This window comes from Neolamprologus multifasciatus, chromosome 5 (assembly GCF_963576455.1).
Source record: "Neolamprologus multifasciatus chromosome 5, fNeoMul1.2, whole genome shotgun sequence".
Taxonomy (NCBI): domain Eukaryota; kingdom Metazoa; phylum Chordata; class Actinopteri; order Cichliformes; family Cichlidae; genus Neolamprologus; species Neolamprologus multifasciatus.
The window spans coordinates 22,059,430-22,080,296 of NC_140443.1; the positions used below are offsets into that span (position 1 = coordinate 22,059,430).

General features: G+C 41.2%; 1 protein-coding gene across 3 annotated transcripts; it reads right to left on the minus strand.

Annotated features, from left to right (window-relative positions):
- Positions 1-2,189: 2,189 nt before the first annotated feature.
- On the minus strand, positions 2,190-19,799 carry LOC146518631 (uncharacterized). Of its 3 annotated transcripts, none has more exons than XM_085160275.1 (3): positions 18,897-19,799; positions 14,919-17,336; positions 2,190-6,885 (listed from the first exon to the last, which is right to left on the minus strand). In XM_085160275.1, the coding sequence occupies exon 3, from the start codon at positions 5,193-5,195 to the stop codon at positions 3,093-3,095; it is 2,103 nt and encodes a 700-aa protein (XP_085016401.1). In that variant the 5' UTR covers positions 5,196-6,885; positions 14,919-17,336; positions 18,897-19,799; the 3' UTR covers positions 2,190-3,092. The 3 variants fall into 3 exon arrangements, with proteins under 3 accessions (XP_085016401.1, XP_085016400.1, XP_085016399.1); XM_085160274.1 differs by lacking the exon at positions 18,897-19,799 and adding an exon at positions 17,438-17,706 and having other exon boundaries at positions 14,919-17,399; XM_085160273.1 differs by lacking the exon at positions 18,897-19,799 and having other exon boundaries at positions 14,919-17,706.
- Positions 19,800-20,867: the final 1,068 nt, after the last annotated feature.

Here is a 20,867-nt window from a genome sequence, read left to right on the forward strand (position 1 = left end):
AAATGTTTTCTTCTCTCTGCTCCTTTTCTTTTTATACTGACCTTATTTATTTTATCTGGCAGTCAAGTCAGGTGTGCATGCTGTTTGTGAGGCAAAGCAGAGGGAAAGGAGGGATTATAAATGCACAAGGGGCTGATTAGACCATGAGACACAGGAGGGCGCAAAAGTAAAGATGAAAGCCAAACTAAACCAAACCAAACTTTGTCCACCACTTGGTGAGTAGTTGGCATCCTACATGCAAACTGCAGGTGACCATGGCAATCTGATTGCAACCAAAGTAATCACAATCAGTGTTGGTCCAGTTACTTGAAAAAAGGAATCAGTAACTAATTACTGATTACTTATTTCCCCCCAAAAGTAATCCTGTTACTTGACTGATTACTTATTTTCAAAAGTAATTAGTTTTTTAGTTACTTTTAAAAAACATGATTTACAACCTGAATAGGTAATAAAGCAATAGATCTTTCAGCCCAATTCTACCTTTTCTGCATAATCCACCATATAAAATGTAATCAAATGAAAAAGTCTCTTTCTAAAACTAGTTTTATTAGTTTTAATCTTTTAACTTTATGCATCAAGCAAAAATTAAATCATATGCAACATTCTCTGACTGGAAGAAATTTGTTTAACATTTAAACCTGTTTTCTGCACATTCCAGCACATAAAATTAAATAGTTTTTTGTGTTTACACTCACTCTTTCAAATAGATGCAAGTAAAACACAGCAGAAAAAAAATCAAATCAAATCAAAGACTCAGTGGTCCTGTTGCTCTATTTTCCCCTGCTTAGCAGGAGTTAGGCAGGCAGAGGTTTGCCCTGGTGCAGGTGTGCCACATGTCAGTGGAGGAATCTTGGAGTTTCTCTGTGAATTTCGCATTCCCGTGGCAGCGTACTCGGTGCTTGCTCGGTAGTTTAGGGGGGTTTTCGCTGTAAAAAGAAGTTTTCTTCCCATGCAGTGTACAGCGGACACTAATGTTTTTGCCACTTTTTATGGAATCAAACTCGAAATAAGGTCAGTACTTCCACGCTTTAAACGCTGCACAGTCGTTCTCTCTCCCGCACTCGTTATATTATCCATTTTTGATCTGCACACAGCTGTTGCCACGAACGACGCTTACATCATTGTCACAAGACACTCTCGCAAACGAAATCACGGTTTAGTAACGTAGTAACGCAGTAACACAGCGTGCTAATGGGAAAGTAACAGTAATCTAATTACCTTTTTTGCAATAGTAATCCCTTATTTTACTCGTTACTTGAAAAAAGTAATCGCATTATGCGTTATTGCCCATCTCTGGTCCACATACAGAAAGTGTCATAGAAAGATTTAAGGTATCATGCCACATTTGACCTCTGACCTCTTGTTCATTATTTTATTATTATTAAATTAAGAGTCAAAGTGAAAGACAAATTTGAAACTTTGTTACTTACTACCGTTGTTTGGAATAGATAGGAATATAGAGAATTATATATTTTTATTTAAAGACAGCGTTGTCAAGAGAAAGAGAATGACCTGCCTAGTTAATAGGAAATATACTTTACTATGATATATAATAAGCTCAAGTTATTCATGTACTTTATTATTAAACATTTAAACAATGACATGAATGTTACACATGTAGTATATCTGCATATCTGTGTAAATCAAAAAGAATTATGTCAAGTATAGTAAAGTGGGTTTCATCAGGACAAAATAAAAGCCCTTGCACTTGTTTTTATTTCAATACAAATTTCTTAAAGAAGGACAAAAAAAAGGAAATAAATAAATACAAAATATCACACTATTGCCCTTTAATTAGTTTTAAAAACCTGACATCTTTGCAGACCACAACTAGAAAGATAAGCACATCGGATTCAGATTTGATTTAAACTCACACCAGTCAGTCTCTAGAAGTCTAAAAAGTCTGTTTCTACCATTAAACATCCAATATACTCAACTTCCCAGAAAGTTTTGACTTCACGTGTGAAAATAGGAACGATTTTTGTTTGTTTTGTACCACGTGATCAGCTCAGATATTAACCTGCATAGCATTCAGCCCATGTTTAAACAAAATGTGGCATTTTCTGCTATTTCCTGTCAGGACAAATGGAAATGAAAATGTAATTTGCTTTAATATGATGGAACTAAAAAAGCTTGATTTTCATCACTGACTGAGAATTTTGGATCTGTCTCCAAGCCCGGCTGTCCTGATTACGATGATGTATAAACCTTCAGCTGAGGAATAGATGCCAAAAGCCAAGAAGACCATAGAATTGTGCTCATTTAGCTGTCAGTAGACGACATGAAGAGAGCTGATACTGAGATGTCTTTATTTCCTTGATGCCTTGTTGGCATGTTGAGTTATTGCCTTCCCCGTGTAATGTTTGCAAGTTTTAATTTTGACTTTGTGAAATTCCCTCATCTCTGTGGTGAGAAATAACTTTGCTATTGCAGAGCTAAATTATTCAACAAGTTAATACCTTCACAGCGAGGTCACCTGAGACACGAGAAATCCATTTTCATGTTATTTAATGTACCTCGGTACAATGACAGTCCTGTAATGAAGTGCCTAATTTAAAATGTAACATCACCTATTGGTGAAACGAGCTTAGATTATAGGACTCACATGTTTTCATGTATTGTCTTTAAAACCTGTCTCTACCCATCTAGTATTAATTCTTTCTGGGATACAAGTTAAGTATGTATATTATGCACACACACAAACACACATGCAGCTATTACACATTTCTTGTTTTTATACCTAAGATGAATTATTGTTGAATGAAGACATTTTTCAAACACATGTAAAATGTGGCCAATTGTATTTATTGGGTAAAGGAAAATGTAGAAGGGGGAAAAGAGGTAAAAAAAAAAAAAAAAAAGGGGATAGAAAACCCCAACAATCCCCTCTGAGCAAGCACCAGGCGACAGTGGATAGGAAAAACTCCTTTAAAGTGAAAGAAACCTAAAGGAGAAACCTATGGCAGAACCAGGCTCAGGAGGGGGCAGTCAACTGCCGGGACTGGTCGGAGGGTGAGGGTGAAAAAAGAAAAGGAGGGAGGGGAAGGGGAAGGGAGAAAATTAAGTTGGAATAAAGGTGGAGGAAGACAAGGTTACATCAGGTGAGAAGCAGCAGTGTCCCTCCTCCAGAACCAGAAGAAGCGTTTTTTCTTCTTTTTAAGATATTCTTCGACGAGCACCTTTTTCTCAATGATGAGGGTTTTCAGCTCATCCATTGTTTCTGTGTTTTCTTTCTCAAGTTTGTTGCATCTTTTCACCATGTCTTCTAATTGTTCTTGTTTTTCTTCAAGCTTGTCTTTCAGTTCTTTAACTGTTGCCTCCTCTATTCGCTTTGCCTTGTGCACATCTGTATTTCTCTGTTCTACTTTCTTGTGCATGTCTTCCAACTGCTGGTTTCTCTTCTGGATTTCCTGAAGTCTACACTGCAGGTCTTTATGTGTTTTCTGTTGTTCTTGCTTTTGCACCTGGATTTCAGTGTTTTTGCACTTCAAGTTCTTTGAAAGTTCCTCAAGTTCGGTATTTTTTCTCAGCATTTCATTGATGCTACTCTGCATCGCTGAGCATTGTTTTTCCATTTCTTTCTTTTCTCCGTCCAGTACAGTTGTTTTGTACCTCGTTTCATTATACAATTCTTGGAGTTCTTGAATTTTCCTCTGGAGAATAAGTTTTTCTTCTTCCTGTTGCATTTTCTGTGGGTCTTTTTCTTGAAGCAACTCTTTATTTCCATGCACTTTTTTATCAAGCCTGATTTGGAGCCCTCTGTGTTTTTCCTCCATCTCTTCAAGCTTGGAGTCCATTTCTTTCTGTTTCGTTTCCAGTTGTTTCTTGTCTTGAAGCAACTGTTGATTTTTGTGCAGAGTTTTGTCATGCTTCACCTGCAGCGCTTTGTATTTTTCCTCCATGCCTTGGAGTTTGCTCTGCATGTCACTCTGCTCTTTGGACTGTTGTTTCTTGTCTTGGAGGATCTCTTTATTTCTCTCCAGAGCTTCATCAAGAATTACTTGCAAGCCTTCGTTGTGTTTCTCGATGTTCCTCAGCTTGCAATCCATTTCTTCCTGTTGTATTTTCTGTTGGTCTTTCTCGTCAAGCAACTCTTTATTTTTGAGCAGTGTTTCCTCAAGAGTTATTTGGAGCATTTTCAATTTTTCCTCCAAGACTTCAACCTTGGAGTCCATTCCTTTCTCGAGCATTTCCCGTTGCTCTCTCTCTTGAATGAACTCTTTATTTCTGTGCACTTTTTTATCAAGCCTGATTTGGAGCCCTCTGTGTTTTTCCTCCATCTCTTCAAGCTTGGAGTCCATTTCTTTCTGTTTCATTTCCAGTTGCTTCTTGTCTTGAAGCAACTGTTGATTTTTGTGCAGAGTTTTATAATACTTCACCTGTAGAGCGTTGTATTTTTCCTCCATGCCTTGGAGTTTGCTCTGCATGTCTCTCTGCTCTGTGGGCTGTTGTTTCTTGTCTTGGAGGATCTCTTTATTTCTCTCCAGAGCTTCATCAAGAATTACTTGCAAGCCTTCGTTGTGTTTCTCGATGTTCCTCAGCTTGCAATCCATTTCTTCCTGTTGTATTTTCTGTTGGTCTTTCTCGTCAAGCAACTCTTTATTTTTGAGCAGTGTTTCCTCAAGAGTTATTTGGAGCATTTTCAATTTTTCCTCCAAGACTTCAACCTTGGAGTCCGTTCCTTTCTCGAGCATTTCCCGTTGCTCTCTCAGTTGCTTCTTGTCTTGAAGCAACTGTTGATTTTTGTGCAGAGTTTTATCATACTTCACCTGCAGCGCTTTGTATTTTTCCTCCATGCCTTGGAGTTTGCTCTGCAGGTCTCTCTGCTCTGTGGGCTGCTGTTTCTTGTCTTGGTGGATTTCCTTAAGTTTTTCTAGAGCTTCGTCAAGCTTTTCTTGGAGCTTTTGATTCTTCTTTTCTTGGAGAGCCCATTGTTTATCCTCAATAATACCCTCTTTTTCTTGAAGCTGGTAGGATAATTTTTCTAATTCAGCGCTCTTTCTCTCATTTTCTTCCCTCAGGATCTTAATCTTCTCTCTGTTCATGAGATTTTCATTTTGCATTTCTTCCAATCGCTGTTCCTCTAATTCTACCTGTTCGTCCCAAGGAAGAGAGCTGATATAAGGGTCTAGGGACTCATACCACGGAATAGAGCTGGGGTCAACTTCTTGTCTTTCTTGATCTTTCTGAGACATGTTGGAGTCTGTATACCGTGACTACGAAAAGGATCCAAATGTTTCAAAATGTTTTACTGGCGAACGTTTGAATGCTGCTAACATAAGTGCCGCAAATAACGGACTAAAAGTTGTACATCCTCACCCCTATTTAAGGATTCATGAGGATCAAAGCTTCAAAGGATCAAAGCTTTAGAGGATTGTGACATCAGAATTCCATAAGTCACATGACATTTTTGAATGAGGTCATATTTTTGTTTGAATCTTTTTAAATAACATCAACATTCCGTAAGCCAATGAGGTTCTGAATGAGGATAATGTTTTTGCCTGGAAAATTACCAATGAAGTTTCAATCCCTGTTACTTTTGTAAAAAAAAAAAAAATTAATTAAAAATAAAAAAAAGTGTTATTGCAATAACATACAAAGTGAGTACAGAAAGTATGTAAAAGGTAAAAGTACAGTTTTATTTATATAGCACCTTTCAGCACAAATTCATTTTGTTTGAGTTGTATTGGTAACTCGTTGAAGTGTTACTGGCTATCATATCCAGACAGTTTGCACATACAGTGAGTGAAAGCATTGGGTGGACTGAATCAGGCTAAATTAAATCGATAGAACTGAGTGGAGTTCTATCGATTGTATTGATCAGAGAGTTAGAACAACAACTAAAAGAAACTTTGATTAATCTGAAAGCAACTAACATAGGTTAACTGGTAGCTGATACAAATCAGGATGTAAAACCATTTTTTGTTTTTTTGGGGGGGTTTTTTGGCTCCTTGTTTCATTCAATATTGCAATTTATATGATAGTATTATGGGTTTGTTAAACTGTTCTGTGAAAATGTTAGGAAATGAAATATCACAGCTGGAAATCAATGAAAGTCTAAATTCAGAAGAAGTTTTGTCCTTTTCCTCATTAATGCACATCATAGATAACTATTTAATGTGTCTGTTGCACACTTTGTATGTCAGGAATAACCATAAATGTGTTGTCTTACAAACGGCTGCATCAGGTCTTTGCATCCAAAATAAGCGAGGATAACAGAACTCCTGGAAAGCAAAAAGAAAAATCTGGTTCTTGTTTTTAAGACAGTCACCTTTAGTTTCACGCTGAGTAATGCTGGATTGTTGCAAACAAACCTGATTATGTTTCCCACAGGGTTTTATACTTCGGAGGCAACACAGAGTAAAGAGAAGCATTGTTATTCCAGTTTAACTTTAGTCTCAATTTAGTTTTATCCCCTTGTAAATTTGATAAGAGCCAAATTCAGGAAACAAACTCAGTGTGTGGCCAGAAAATGCCATGGTGGCTTACAAACACATGTCACAACAAAATATGAAAGATAAGACATCACAACTATAACGGAAACAGACGCAGAAGAATTCATCTCTGAAATTACTCACTTTGTTGAACTGGCATTTGCCCGAGACCACCGGAATTGGTGGAATGGACACAAAGAAAATCAAAGGTAGACAAAAATCCATCAGGAGGGATCAGGAGAGAGCAACGGTCTGCCAAGCCATTCCCTGTTTCAGAGTTTTGTAGTTTTGTACCTGCTGTCGCTTTAATATTAAACTAACGAGGTTGAAATAGATTCACAGTGGTTTCTGCTTCTTAATTGGACAGATGTATATCCGTTAAGTATCCCAGTTCTCCATCACTGTGTCCGATGGGACAAATGAGGTGAATGGCAGAAGATTTTAACAATACCTGGTAGCTTTTTTTTTTTTTTTTTTTTTTTTTTCCGCCTGTCCCATTTGGTTCTTTAGCCATCAGAATTGTTGTCTGAAGACCAACAAGGATACCCAATGGATTTATTTTGCCAAATGGATCATCATGGCATTGCCGTATTGGTCCATTTGATCGACCTTTGTTTTTATTATTTATTTTATTTTCAGTTGTTACAGACGGGACAGACATGAGTGAGGGATAGGAAAGGGAGAAAGAAAGAGGAAGGAAAAGAAAAACAGAAGGGGAGAGGGACAGTGAGAAAGGGGGGAAGAAAAAATATCTCCGGGATCACCTGTTGAGAGAAAAAGAATAGAAAACAAGCAAAAAAAACCAAAACAAAGCAACATACTATACACAACACCATCGCATTAATCTAGCTAAGTGTAAACAGCAGTAAATACTAAATATTGAATGTTGTTGTGCAGCACGCAGGACAGACAGCGCACAATGTGCTTTGAAGTAGCAGCCAAGAAAGGTGTGATTTAAGTCTACGAACAGTGAACACCCATGTGCACACCTGTGTGGATCGGCGCGCTTGTATTCAAATGGTTTCCCCATGTAATGGTCTGCTAGAGGATGTAGAGAGCCATAGCCCCGTCCCCCAGGGCATGAAGCAGGCATGGAGGAGATCCAGGCCCCAGACATCCAGAGGCCCCAGAGTGCAAGAGCCCAAGGAGGACCACCGGAGGGGCATCCGTGCCACCTTCATGGGAAGGGCTGAGGATCCCCAGACGAGGGGTCACCCAGTAGCCACTGGGCAGGAGCTAGAGGGGGCTGCACCGGCGTGCCCGCCGGCTCCGCCGGCAGCCAGCTGTGCCAGAGTGAACCGAGCCGCAGGCACAGAGGCCGGAGGCCCGAGGGCCCCCCGCGCCCCGGAAGAGGCCTGACCGAGCAGCAGGCGCCAGGCCCCGCCAAGTAGCCACCGGGAGTGAGCCGGTACATACCCGAGCGCCCAGCCCCGGACACCAAGAACCAACAATGCACCGACCCCTGAGGGCATCAGTCACCGGCAGGGAGTGTGGTGAGGGGAGATAGGCCTCCACACTTTGGAGGGCCTTGGAGTTCCCAGAGAGGTGGAGTCTAAGACCCGACCTGACATATAGACACAGACAAACAGGCACACACAGACACAGACATGCATTCCCACCCTCATGCACACATATACAAACACTCAGCACTCGCCCAACGTAGGAATAAACGTAAATGGACATGTACACACAATCACGCTCCCCAAACATACTCTATACCCCGGGTCCAGGTATCCTCACCCCCAGAGATGGAAACGGCACCCAGACCCAAGAGATATTACCCTTCCCTCCGGGGTGGAGGCAAGCAGACCGCCCCAGGCTCCGCAGCAGCAGGGAGGCCAATCGGACAGCCAGCATCTCTTCCCAGCCCCCCCGCCCCGATGGCTAGCAGAGAACGGGGGTGTGTTAAGACCCCATACCTAGGAGGAGAGGGAGAGGGAGTGACGGTAAGTGAGAGGGAGTGACGGTAAGTGACGGAAGTGACGGGTAAGGTAAGCGACCCATGTTGTAGGTGACGTCAGACGCCGGAGATTTGGCGGAAAAAAAAAAGCGAATGGTAGCGTAGAGTTTAACAAAGTTTCCTTAAGCTTCAGTACTGCCAAATAAACTAACCAACTGTCATATAACTAACAACATCTGTCTTATCATCTCTAACACCCTGGAGGACAACGGGGAGAGTTTAGACGCTCTCCAAGAATACATCGACCGCTGCTTCCAAGATTTAGTAATGAAGAAGGCCCAGAGTGCATCTTCCCCGGCCAAAACCGAGACGCCGTCATCGAAGAGATGTCGCCCGGCAGACTCCCCCGGCACAACATCGCCTGCCGGCAAAGACATCGCAGATATCCTGGAGTCAATCGACAAGTGATTGTCCAGTTTCGATGCGAGGCTGTCCCTGGTGGAGATTTTACACCGGGAATTTAAATCTCTGAGAGAATCCCTGGAATTCAGCCAGCAGCAGGTGGAAACGCTTGCCGCTGAAAATGCCACGCTACGGGAGTCGGTCAAATCTCTCGCTGATAACGTGACCCAGCTAAACACTGAAAATAAAAAAATAAAAGAGTCCGTTATCGATCTACAAGCCCGTAGCATGAGAGACAATCTTGTTTTTTCTGGTATTCCAGAATCTACCGGAGAGGACGCGGAGGCAACGGTGAAAAGCTTCATTAAAATCCACCTGAAGCTGCCGGAGGACACCGTAAAGAACATCGCTTTCGATAGAGTGCATCGCTTGGGGGGCGTGAGGTCGCGGACCGGGAGACCACGTCCTATTGTGGCCAAATTTGGTCAATTCAAACAAAAGGAACAGGTGAAGAGTCGCGGCAGGGAACTGAAAGGAACGGACTTCAGCGTGAACGACCAGTTCCCCAAAGAGATCCTGGAACGACGCAAGGTCCTGTTCCCAGTCCGACGTAGCTTCATGCAGAAAGGCTCCCGCGCTGTCATCGCCGTGGACCTGCTCTACGTGGACGGACAGCTCTACCGCGACCCCGGCACCACACCGTGGTTATATTGACTGCACTCCAGATAAGAACCCGCTACACTCTTTTCTTATTCATTCACACTTTCTCCTTTAACATGGGTTTAACCTAGTAATATCAGTATGATGTCATAGCAGATATAACACCGTCACCCTCCGTCATTACTTTAATTGGAATGTTTCCGTTTCTTTTCTTTTTTTTTGTTGTCGCTCACAGTTTATGTGGTTTCTTTCTTTCTCTTGTCTTTCACTGCTGTGATCACCTACTTCCCCACTCACCTACAAACAACACCCTCTATTTCTCCATATATTCGCACCACGATCACGCAAACACACACGCTCAACGGCAGCACATTTACAACAGCCTCACAGCAAGCACAGACTTACAGGACACATACGCAAGCCACGCTTGTTCATATTAGTGAATAGTCACACACATAGTCAGACTTATGGAGCCTATCACCACACTTTTTTCTCTTTCTATTTACAAACAAGTGATGTTTCCACATTTTCTCCACCCGTCTAAACGAAACACCCAGCTTACATCATTAGACATACACACACAATTATGGGCATGCTGAGGTTTGTCACATGGAATGTAAATGGGGCTGGCACCAGAGGAAAGAGGTTAAAGATATTTAACCAGCTTAAAAAACTACAGGCAGATGTTGTTTTATTACAAGAAACTCACAGACCTGTTACAGGTTTAAACGAACTTAAAACACCTGAGTTTCCTAATGTGTTTGCAGCTTGTTATAATTCTAGACAAAGAGGAGTAGCAATCTTAATACATAAAAATGTTAATTTTACAGTACTCGATACAGTTATAGATCCAGAGGGTAGATTTCTAATTATTAAACTATCAATATTGAACAAAAAACTATGTATTGTAAGTATATATGGTCCAAATGTTGATGAACCCTCATTCTTCCACGGATTTTTTAGTGCACTCTCTGAACACCTTGATTGCACACTCATTCTTGGAGGCGACCTCAACCTTGGACTAAATGAAGAAATGGATAGGCTCAACACAACAGGAACTCAGCGCAATTGGCAATCCACAAATATAATCAAACAGTATATGAGCGACTATGGCCTTTGCGATGCATGGCGCTCCCTTCACCCCAACAGTAAGGAATATACTTTCTTCTCACATGTTCATCACTCCTACTCTCGTCTGGATTATTTTTTGGTCAGCAGCTCACTGCTGAGTGACATTTCAGACACTGAGATTCACCCTATAGCTGTCAGCGATCATGCTCCTGTATCTTTAACACTAATACACAAGAATAATACTACGCCAAGTAAAAACTGGAGATTTAACACATCACTACTTAAAGATGAAGACTTTATTAAATATTTTAAAAAGGAATGGACTTCATATTTAGACTTTAATGACACTCCCGGAACATCTGCTTCTGTTCTATGGGAAGCAGGAAAAGCTGTGATGAGAGGTAAAATAATTTCTTTCTCATCACACAAAAAGAAAGAAGAAAACAAAAATATTCAGGAATTAGAAAAAACCATCAAATCCTTAGAAGAAGCCTACGCGTTCCACCAAGATCAAGAAATAATGAACAAAATATGCAAAACAAAACTAGAATTAAATGAAATTATTAATAGAAAAACACAATTCCTTGTACAAAGACTTCGCTTGCAGAATTTTGAACACAGTAACAAACCAGGTCGATTTCTAGCAAACCAGTTAAAAATAAATAAAGAAAAAACAACTATATGTGCTACTAAAGATTTATCAGGGAACACAATATATGACCCTGGAAGAATAAACAAGATTTTTAGGGATTTCTATGAAACTTTATATTCACCACAAATAAACCCGTCTAAAAATGAAATTGATTTGTTTCTTGACAACGTAACTCTTCCAAAATTACTAGACAGTCAAGCAATGGCACTGGATTCGCCACTGATGCCAGGTGAACTCCAGGAAGCCCTGATAAGTATGCCCATTAATAAAGCTCCAGGTCCAGACGGCTTTCCTGCAGAATTCTACAAAGAATTCTGGACAATTTTGGCACCAGTATTCCATGGAATGTTGCAGGAAATCAAGAAAAATGGCAGACTACCACCAAATATGAATTCTGCTAACATTAGTCTCCTGCTAAAACCAGGAAAAGACCCTTTATTTCCCTCAAGTTATCGTCCAATATCCCTTATAAATGTAGACCTTAAAATAATCTGCAAAGCTCTCTCAAAGAGATTAGAGAAAATAACCCCCCTCTTAATTCATCCTGACCAACCTGGTTTCATAAAAGGTCGGCACTCCTCAACAAACACTCGTAGATTACTTAATTTAATAGACTACTCATACAATAAAAACATTGAAACCATAATATTATCTCTAGATGCAGAAAAAGCATTTGACAGAGTTAACTGGAAATTTTTATTTGCAACTTTACACAAATTTGGTTTTGGAAACTCTTTCATAAATTGGATAAGAATATTATACAATTCCCCAACAGCTCGTATCAGAACAAATGACCAGACATCCTCCAGCTTTTGTCTCCTGAGAGGCACCAGACAGGGATGCCCACTCTCCCCTTCACTTTTTGCAATTTTTATCGAACCTCTAGCAGCAGCACTTAGACAGGCTACAACAATTAAGGGCATAAAATGTAATAACGTAGAACATAAAATCAGTCTCTATGCGGATGATGTGTTGCTTTTTCTGCAAAACTCACAATTCAACCTCTCTGAGGTAATTACTCTAATAAACTGGTTTTCAAGAGTTTCAGATTATTCAATTAACTGGCCAAAATCTACAGTTCTTCCCATTAACTGCTCCTTCCATAATTCATCTTCTGCCCCACTACAATCTGGAAATATTAAATATTTAGGTATTAATGTTTCTCCTAAGCTTTCAGACTTAACTAAATTAAACCACATCCCACTTCTAAAGAAAGTAGAAGGCGATCTGACTAGATGGAAATCTCTACCCATATCACTCATGGGAAGGGTCGCCACTATAAAAATGATGATCTTGCCAAAAATAAATTACTTATTTTTAATGATCCCTAACAAACCATCACAAGATTGGTTCAGATCTCTGGATTCACATATTTCTAAATTCCTTTGGAAAGATAAACCCCCGCACATCAGCTTAAAAACGCTACAAAGAACCAAGGATAGAGGAGGATTAGATCTGCCTAATTTTCACCAATACTTCTTAGCCAACAGGCTTCAGTTCATCTCAGAATGGTTAAAATGTACCCTCTTAGATGAGCCCTGGCTAGATGTTGAACAGGCATTATGCAATGATCTAGAGATTTCAGACCTACCATTTATTAGCTCAAACATCAAAAGACATGAATGCTTTAAAAGCATCAACATCAGCTTTTCTCTGACAGCATGGTGGGAGTTTCTAAAAATAACGGAGTCTTCATTAATCCCATGCAAACGTACACCTATCTGGAATAACCCTGACATATTACAAAACAAAAATATGATTAATTTCCCAGAATGGAGTTGTAAAGGAATTAAATACTTAGAACATATATTAGAGGGAACAGAATTTATTCCATTTGACAGACTAGTTACACAATATGGGATCAACAAGAAAAGATTTTTAGAATATCAACAAATTAAATCCATAGTAAAAAAGAAATTTAACCTCAGTCAAGTTGAATTACAAACACCACCAAGTGTGGTTCAATTTCTTACTCTTAAATCCCCCAAACTATTATCTAAAATATACAGAACACTTTCTAAAATAGATGAATCAATATCCCTTCCTATTGCAAAGTGGGAAGCAGATTTATCAGTCAGCTTAGACCAAAACGTCTGGTCTCAGATTTGCTTAAAAACCTTTAAATTGATTAAAAATCCCAATCTGCAATTAATACAATACAAAAATAGAGTGCACTATACAGGTCATCGAATGTTTAAGATGGGCTTTACATCCGCCAACAACTGCTCACACTGTCAAGGCAATACACCAGACAGTTACATCCACGCTCTTTGGTTCTGTCCACCAGTGCAGAAGTTTTGGCACGAGATATGTGAGGACTTATCAAAGTGTCTGAAATGTAAAATTCCAACCTCCCCTTTAGTATGCTTGTTGGGAAATTTGGATGATGTCACTACAGAAATTAATACAGTCCACATGGTTTTTATTGCCCTATGCATCGCCAAGAAAACGGTCCTGATGAACTGGAAAAATAAAAATAATCTTAATTCTAGCCAATAGAATTATTCTAGCCACCACATTAGATCAATCCCTCTGGGCTCCTTTGATCGGCTCCATCACCTAGCGGGGGTAGGGGGTCGTGGTTTGGTCCCGCCTTGGCTATTGTGGTTGATGTGGAGGTTGGGATGGGCTTAGGGCACCTGGAGGACCCCTAGAGACGTTATCCCTGGAGGGCTTAACCCGGGGGTTGTATTCATAACCTGGTTAGTGGCTCTGGTCGCTCTCAGAGGTTGTTCTCCTCGTGGCCGCGTGCAGCGGGGCTGGAGGATGGTCTGTGCTGGCGGACGTAGGTTACTGGCCTGGTGGCCTGGCTGCCCCTGAGTGGATCCGGGGCGGGCGTGGGGGTTTGGGGTTCGGGGGTGCTTCGCCTCCGTGCTGGGGCTCTGGCTGGGCCTTGGGGGCTTCGGTCCTCGTCGGTGTGTCGCCGAGGTTGTGGGCGGGTGGGTGCACGGGGGCTCAGCCCTGGCGCAGGGGGCCTCTTGTGCATCGGCCTAACCGGGGGGCTCTTGAACCGGCAGGGAGGTTGTTCCATCTTTGCAGGAGTCCACTCTGCAGGTGGGGGAGAGACATAGGAGAGGTGGAGAATAAACTTAACCTGGGTGTCTGTGTCTTGTGTAGTCTGGGAGATGATTGAATGTTGGGGTGGGTACAGTTTCCTCTGCGGTGGGGTGGGGTGGGCTGCCCCGGGTCCTGTGGGGCTTGGCGGTGCTGCTGCCGTAGGCCCCGGTCTGGATGGGCCTGGGCTCCCTTGCCTTGGTGGATACCGGAGGACGGGGGTGCATATTGGGGTCAGCGGGGGAGCTGGCCCTAGGGAGGGACACCCTCCCCTCCCTTCTTTTCCTCCCCATCCCCGGCTGCCTCCCTCTTCCCGCTCCACCACACCCACCCACACAGGTAGGGCTTTGGGGTGCAGGTGTGTCACCAGGGTGCAGGGGAGACATTCCCCCCCCCCTCTGTCCTCTTCTGGCCACCTGTGCCTCAATTTTATCTCACAACTTAGACATCCACATTACTTACACTCTCATAACACACACACATATATATATATATAGGGCCTTGAGGGTGGGCACGTTAACGGCGTCCAGTAGACGGTCTGTGTATTCAAACCTACCTCTGGCGCCGGTGCCCACCTCTCAATTTTAAATCCATGTAGACATTGAGGGTTCTCGGGAGGGGCCGTGCTAACACCTGCTGCTCTCTGGCAGCAGCACCATGCTCTCCCTTGTTTTAAATACACTTTAGAGCAACACGCAGCAACACTACACTTGAGCGGGAGGAGGGAGGTATGGGGTCTTAATACCTGGTAGCTTAACACATTTTAAAATTTATTCAAGAAGGAGGTCTTGATGGAGATATCTGCTGACTACAATAGAAGCTCTGAAATATTATTTGTTCTTCCTAAAGACTAATTGGGTTTTTAAAATAACTTTGTTCCCATTTTGGCCAAGAAATAAGTCAACAGTCTTTGTGAGTCCAAAGAGGGACCTTTAATCTCAAGTGCAGGGAACAACCTTAAATGGTGCAGAAAACAAGCTGTTGACAGGAATTAAGAAAGAAAGGTTTTCTGATCACTTAAATGCTTAGCTTAATTTAAAAAAAATTCTTAATGATGTCACTAAATTGAAAGATATGAAAGAAATGTGAAATCTAACAAACTCTACAGCTTTTATAACAGCAAAAAAGTGGCAGCTTTTTGTCCCGGTCACCTCATGCATAAATCTGCCTTGCTAATTCAAACTAATGAGGAAGGTGTGAGAAAGACCATCACTGAGTTTGAGCTGAAAGCCACTGATGCAGACACAGAGGTAACACACAGACTACATACGTTTTCTGCTAATCTTTCACAGCTTCAATCACAGTATATGCGTGACATCATGACAAGAATCAGGTGTCACCTTCTGTGGCGGGAACAGAGACGCTTTGAGCACTTCGTCTTAAAGTAAAACAAAACAAAAAAACTTTTCAAATGTGTAACTGAGGTCAAAATACAGCATTCGAGAACTGATTTCTTCAGCAAGCACACTCATACTTCTTTAATTAATGCGAAACTAAATCAAATGTTGCCCTCCATCCTCTGCTGCATATATTGTAAAGTTAATAATATGTATGAAGTAATTTAAATTGGCTTATTTGCCTTTTTCCTTCTTTAAGCAGCTGATTCTCGTTATGAGCTGCACAATAGAAACAGATCATATCTTTGAAGCTCGGTATGATTTGTGAAGTAATTGGCATCATGTTTGGAATCATCCCAACGTTACCAGTTTAGAAAAGAGCTGGACCTCTGAATGTTTATTTTGAGATCATTACCTAAATTGGCTAAACTAAGCAGCCAGTTTAAAGGATAATCCAACACTGTTAATCCAATAAATCTGTAATTCTCAGTAAAAACCTGAAGATTTATTTTCTACTGCCTATTGTACAATTTTAGAGAATAAAACTCAAAAGTAATGTTAAGGTTTGCCACTATAGATATTTTGAAGCTGATTCCTGAATTTGAGTTCCCGCTATTTTGCTGGTTTGTTGGTGATATCATTGAGTCGTCCTTTCTTTCCCTGCATTTTCCCTCCTATTACACGACCTTCCTCCAGGCGGAATCCATTGTCTTCAGCGTCATTCAGGCTCCTCGACACAACACCATCGACCGCACCATCAACGGCCAACACTACCGACAGATCAGCAGCTTCACCATGGATGACATCTACCAGAACCGCATCAACTACAACCACGACGGCTCCAACTCGCTAAAAGACCGCTTCACCTTCACCGTGACTGATAGCACCAACCTGCTCTTCATGGTGGAGGACAACAGAGAAGAGGTGTGTGTGTCTGTGTGTGTGGACAGTTTTATTACATTGGGATGATTAAAATGGTGAGGGCATCTCTGCGAGAGTGTGCATGCTCTGACCTTTTGTGAATTTGTGTATTCATGTGCTTCTGTATTTGTGAGGACAGAAGCTGGGCACTTTTGCAAAGGGCGGGCACCTCCGGAAACAGACATTGAAAATATTTTTGCAAAGGACGTGTTTGGAAGGACAGGCTATTTCTGTAGCATGGAAGGAGCAGCTTTATGTTTGCAGCTCACCACAGGTTGAGCAAAAGAGTGGGTGAAGTTGTGCCTTTTCCCATCCTCCTGTAAGATTTGATGTTTTTTGCTTTTCCTGCTTCAAATATTCATAATAAATTAGGATAATTTTCCTTTTGTGTGTCATAGTGAATACTAATAAACCATATACTACATGTGCATTTTAAAAACTCACATCAATTGGTTGATGGTGTATAATATTAAAAGGAAGTAAAGGCTACTTTTTGATAAGGTATGCAGCAAATGCTTATCTTATCAGGTTAGTGTGGGATCACCGCAGTCATGGTTGGGATATATTGTGTACAGCTGCAGTTAGTGCCAATTTATGTTTCCAAATCAAACCCTTATGACTCCTTAAAATGAAGCCATGGCTTTCTGACTCCCTTCAAGTTCAATCTTTTTTCACTTCTGAGATAGGACTTTTTAATGCCTGAGGATTAGCTATTCCTCAGAGCTGTTGGGACTCACAAATTGGAAACCGCTGCTCCTGAGCTTTCCTTCTAAACTCCCTCACTGTTTGACATAAACCACAAAGACTTCTGTATCAGTGTAAAAAGAGCCACCTGTTTCCTTCACTGCATCCAGTTCAGTGTTGCATTGGTGCCCTCTTCCGTTCATCCTGCATCCTTCGTGCCACTGCAAATAAAACTCTGTTACTGTTGGAAGGTAGAGGGGGGGGGAGACTCCTTTACATTTTGCCTTCACAGTGAGAAGGAGGGCCGAAAGCTTGACCCCACATTCTTCACTCTGATCATTTCTCCTGAATGACACCGCGTATCTGCTGTATTTTCTGTTGCACGTGTTTACTCAGCTAATTTGTAGTTTAAATCAGCAGTTCTCTCATTATGAGCCTGCTTATGTGCACCTCAACGTTGCAGATGAGGATTAGTGTCAGCCTGATGTTTTAAAATGTTTATCCTCCAGGCTGGAGGATCAACAAACAGCCACTTATTATTGTGGTAACAAGCACAGTAACTAGTTATGGCAAAATCAGGAACACGTTTATCATTACCAGGGACTAACGCGTTATTAAGTAACGCGTTACAGTAACTACGTTATTATTGTGGTAACGAGCACGGTAACTAGTTATTATGCCAAAATCAGGAACGCGTTAGTCGTTACTGGGATTTAGATACGGTCGTTACTCGTTACTTCGTGTGGTGGCTATCGCGGAGCTTCCACAGATTCTGTAACATTAGCAAGTGGTGGAGGCAGCAGGTGGATGAGGGAAAGGGGACGCAGAAGGAAAAGAGACCCGAGGCGGCCGCCGGTCCAAGTGTGAACTGAACTTCAGGTAAGAAGTTATGACCTGCAGGCTATCCGAGTCAGATATAAACCAAGTTTAGGTGGAGTTTATTTTCGTTATTCTGACTTTTTCCGTACTGCGTACTAGCTAGCATGACGGAGTTTCTATAGAGCTGGGTGGGTGCTATGAAGTTAATGATGTTGAACTTTATTTTGTTCATAAGTTATTAGAGTTGCCAACCGTCCCGTCTGGTATTCAGATAAAATATTACGCGTTTCTTATTGAGGTGAAAAGGAACAGTTTGTCCCGTAATTCAGCTACAATGAAAAAGGCACAAAGCTGGAGTTATTCTGTGTCTTTGCTGCACAGCTGCCTCTTCTTCTTTCATTCTCTCCCCTCTCTCTCCTGTTTCTACTTCAATCATGAAAACTGATCAATGATCAGCTGATCGGCTCTCTTGTTTGTTTATCGCTCACTTTGCGCCAGAAAGAGGAAACCAGCCAATGTCACGTTAAACAACAGCAGCACGTTTAAGCTTGATCAGCAGTTGTTAGAATTTAATGATGGTCATTAAATTCAATTCAATGACCATCATTAAATTCAATGATGGTCCAGGCGTGGGATTTCTCTCGTGGAAATATGCACATTATCTTTTCCTTTCTATTGGTAGGTGGCACAGTGCACTTGTGGCAAGTAAGCAAGCTAGAAGACTGGCAAAGTTATGGAAGCAACACATTAATAAGAGAATTCTGAGTAAAACCAAAGTTACTTTCCCTAGTAACTAGTTACTTTGAAAGTAACGAGTAACTTGAAGTAACTGAGTTACTTTTGATAGAAGTAACTAGTAATGTAACTAAGTTACTATTTTAAAGTAACTTACCCAACACTGATCATTACTGGGATTTAGATAGGGTCGTTATTCGTTACTTCGTGTGTTGCGTTCGACTTACCTCGGAAATCAGAACACGGACCTGGGAATGATGTCACACTCGAGTAAACGGCGTTCTGGTTAGCCTCGTCAGAGAAGTCGGGATTCCAATATGGCAATGCCCTCGAAAACGGTTGTTTTGCTAGCCCTCTACAAAAACAAATTACCAATAAACACATATGCAGCTCATCTGCAGTCTGGGGTTACCTACATCTTCCTACTCGCAAGGCAAAATTTCCGAGTTTCGAGTATAAACGAAAGCACCACGACTGCAGTTTCCGTGTTGGACGTAAAAAGCGCACGTGACGCTGTGACGTAGGCTAGAATATTAGACCACTGAAGCGCTTAATCTACCATCATATTTTATTTATCTACATGGCCTGGCTGGAGGAAATATTATTTTGGTTAAATATCGACTATTTATGAGGCTGAAAATACTTATTATTTATTTAATGTTTCTTTGTGAGGCTCAAAATACTTTAAAGTTTGCCCATCATTACTGAACATGTCTCCAGTTGGTGCAGTTCAGCTGTTTTCAGTTAAGTTTACAAAGAATGGACAAACCTCACTGTGTTTATGTTGGACCATTTTTGCACTACATTTTTGCACTATTTTGATACCTACAGCTCCTAAATGGTCTGAGGCACAGTTTAATGTTGGCACTGCTAAAAGTATACTTTCTACCAATTTCAATGGCAAAAATAAATATACTTTTCAAAGGTTTCAACACACTGTATGTCGTGTTTTGTCATCCACTGCTTCTTCCTAGTGATATTACGTACAATGATTAGATTTATAACACTGCTGCATCAACTCCAAAATGATGTGTTTGCATTTATAGAGGTTTGAAACAATAGAAATAGATTAAAACAGACAGATTAAAAAGTGACACATTAAAAAAACATTGTTAATTTCAAATTTAGTTTCATTCATTTCATCATTAAATTGCACTCAATTCAATTTCAATTCAATTCAATTTTATTTATATAGCGCCAAATCACAACAAATGTCGCCTCAAGGCGCTTCATAGATACAGAGAAAAGCCCAACAATCATATGACCCCCTATGAGCAAGCACTTTGGCGACAGTGGAAAGGAAAAACTCCCTTTTAACAGGAAGAAACCTCCGGCAGAACCAGGCTCAGGGAGGGGCGGCCATCTGCTGCGACCGGTTGGGGTGAGAGAAGGAAGACAGGATAAAGACATGCTGTGGAAGAGAGACAGAGATTAATAACAGATACGATTCAATACAGAGAGGTCTGTTAATACATAGTGAGTGAGAAAGGTGACTGGAAAGGAAAAACTCAATGCATCATGGGAATCCCCCGGCAGCCTACATCTATTGCAGCATAACTAAGGGAGGATTCAGGGTCACCTGGTCCAGCCCTAACTATATGCTTTAGCAAAAAGGAAGGTTTTAAGCCTAATCTTAAAAGTAGAGATAGTGTCTGTCTCCTGAATCCAAACTGGAAGCTGGTTCCACAGAAGAGGGGCCTGAAAACTGAAGGCTCTCCCTCCCACTACTACACTGGCATTTTAGGTTCAGGCCATTAGGTGGCACAGTGCACTTGTGGCAGGATAGTGCTACCATTTAAGCAAGCTAGAAGACTGGCATCCTTGCTGGGTATCCAGTTAGGGAAGCAACACATTAGTAGAAGAATTCTGAGTAAAACCAAAGTTACTTTCCCTAGTAACTAGTCACTTTGAAAGTAATGAGTAACTTGAAAAAAAACAAAACAAAACAGAGCGTATGACAAAATACTCTTGAGTCTGCCTGGAAGTGAAAATACAGGGTGTGAGCTGTGATTGAAATTCAAATTTCCAAAAACTTTATTTATTTAATACAATTTCGTTATACCTACTGAACTTAAGGGGGAGAGAAACAAAGTACCCACCCCCAAGGGCCTATATGTACATCTCTAATTTTGAGTGCCATGCTATTTGAGATAACAGTGTTGTTATTATATTTGAGGCTTTTGCTTTGCACTGAAGTA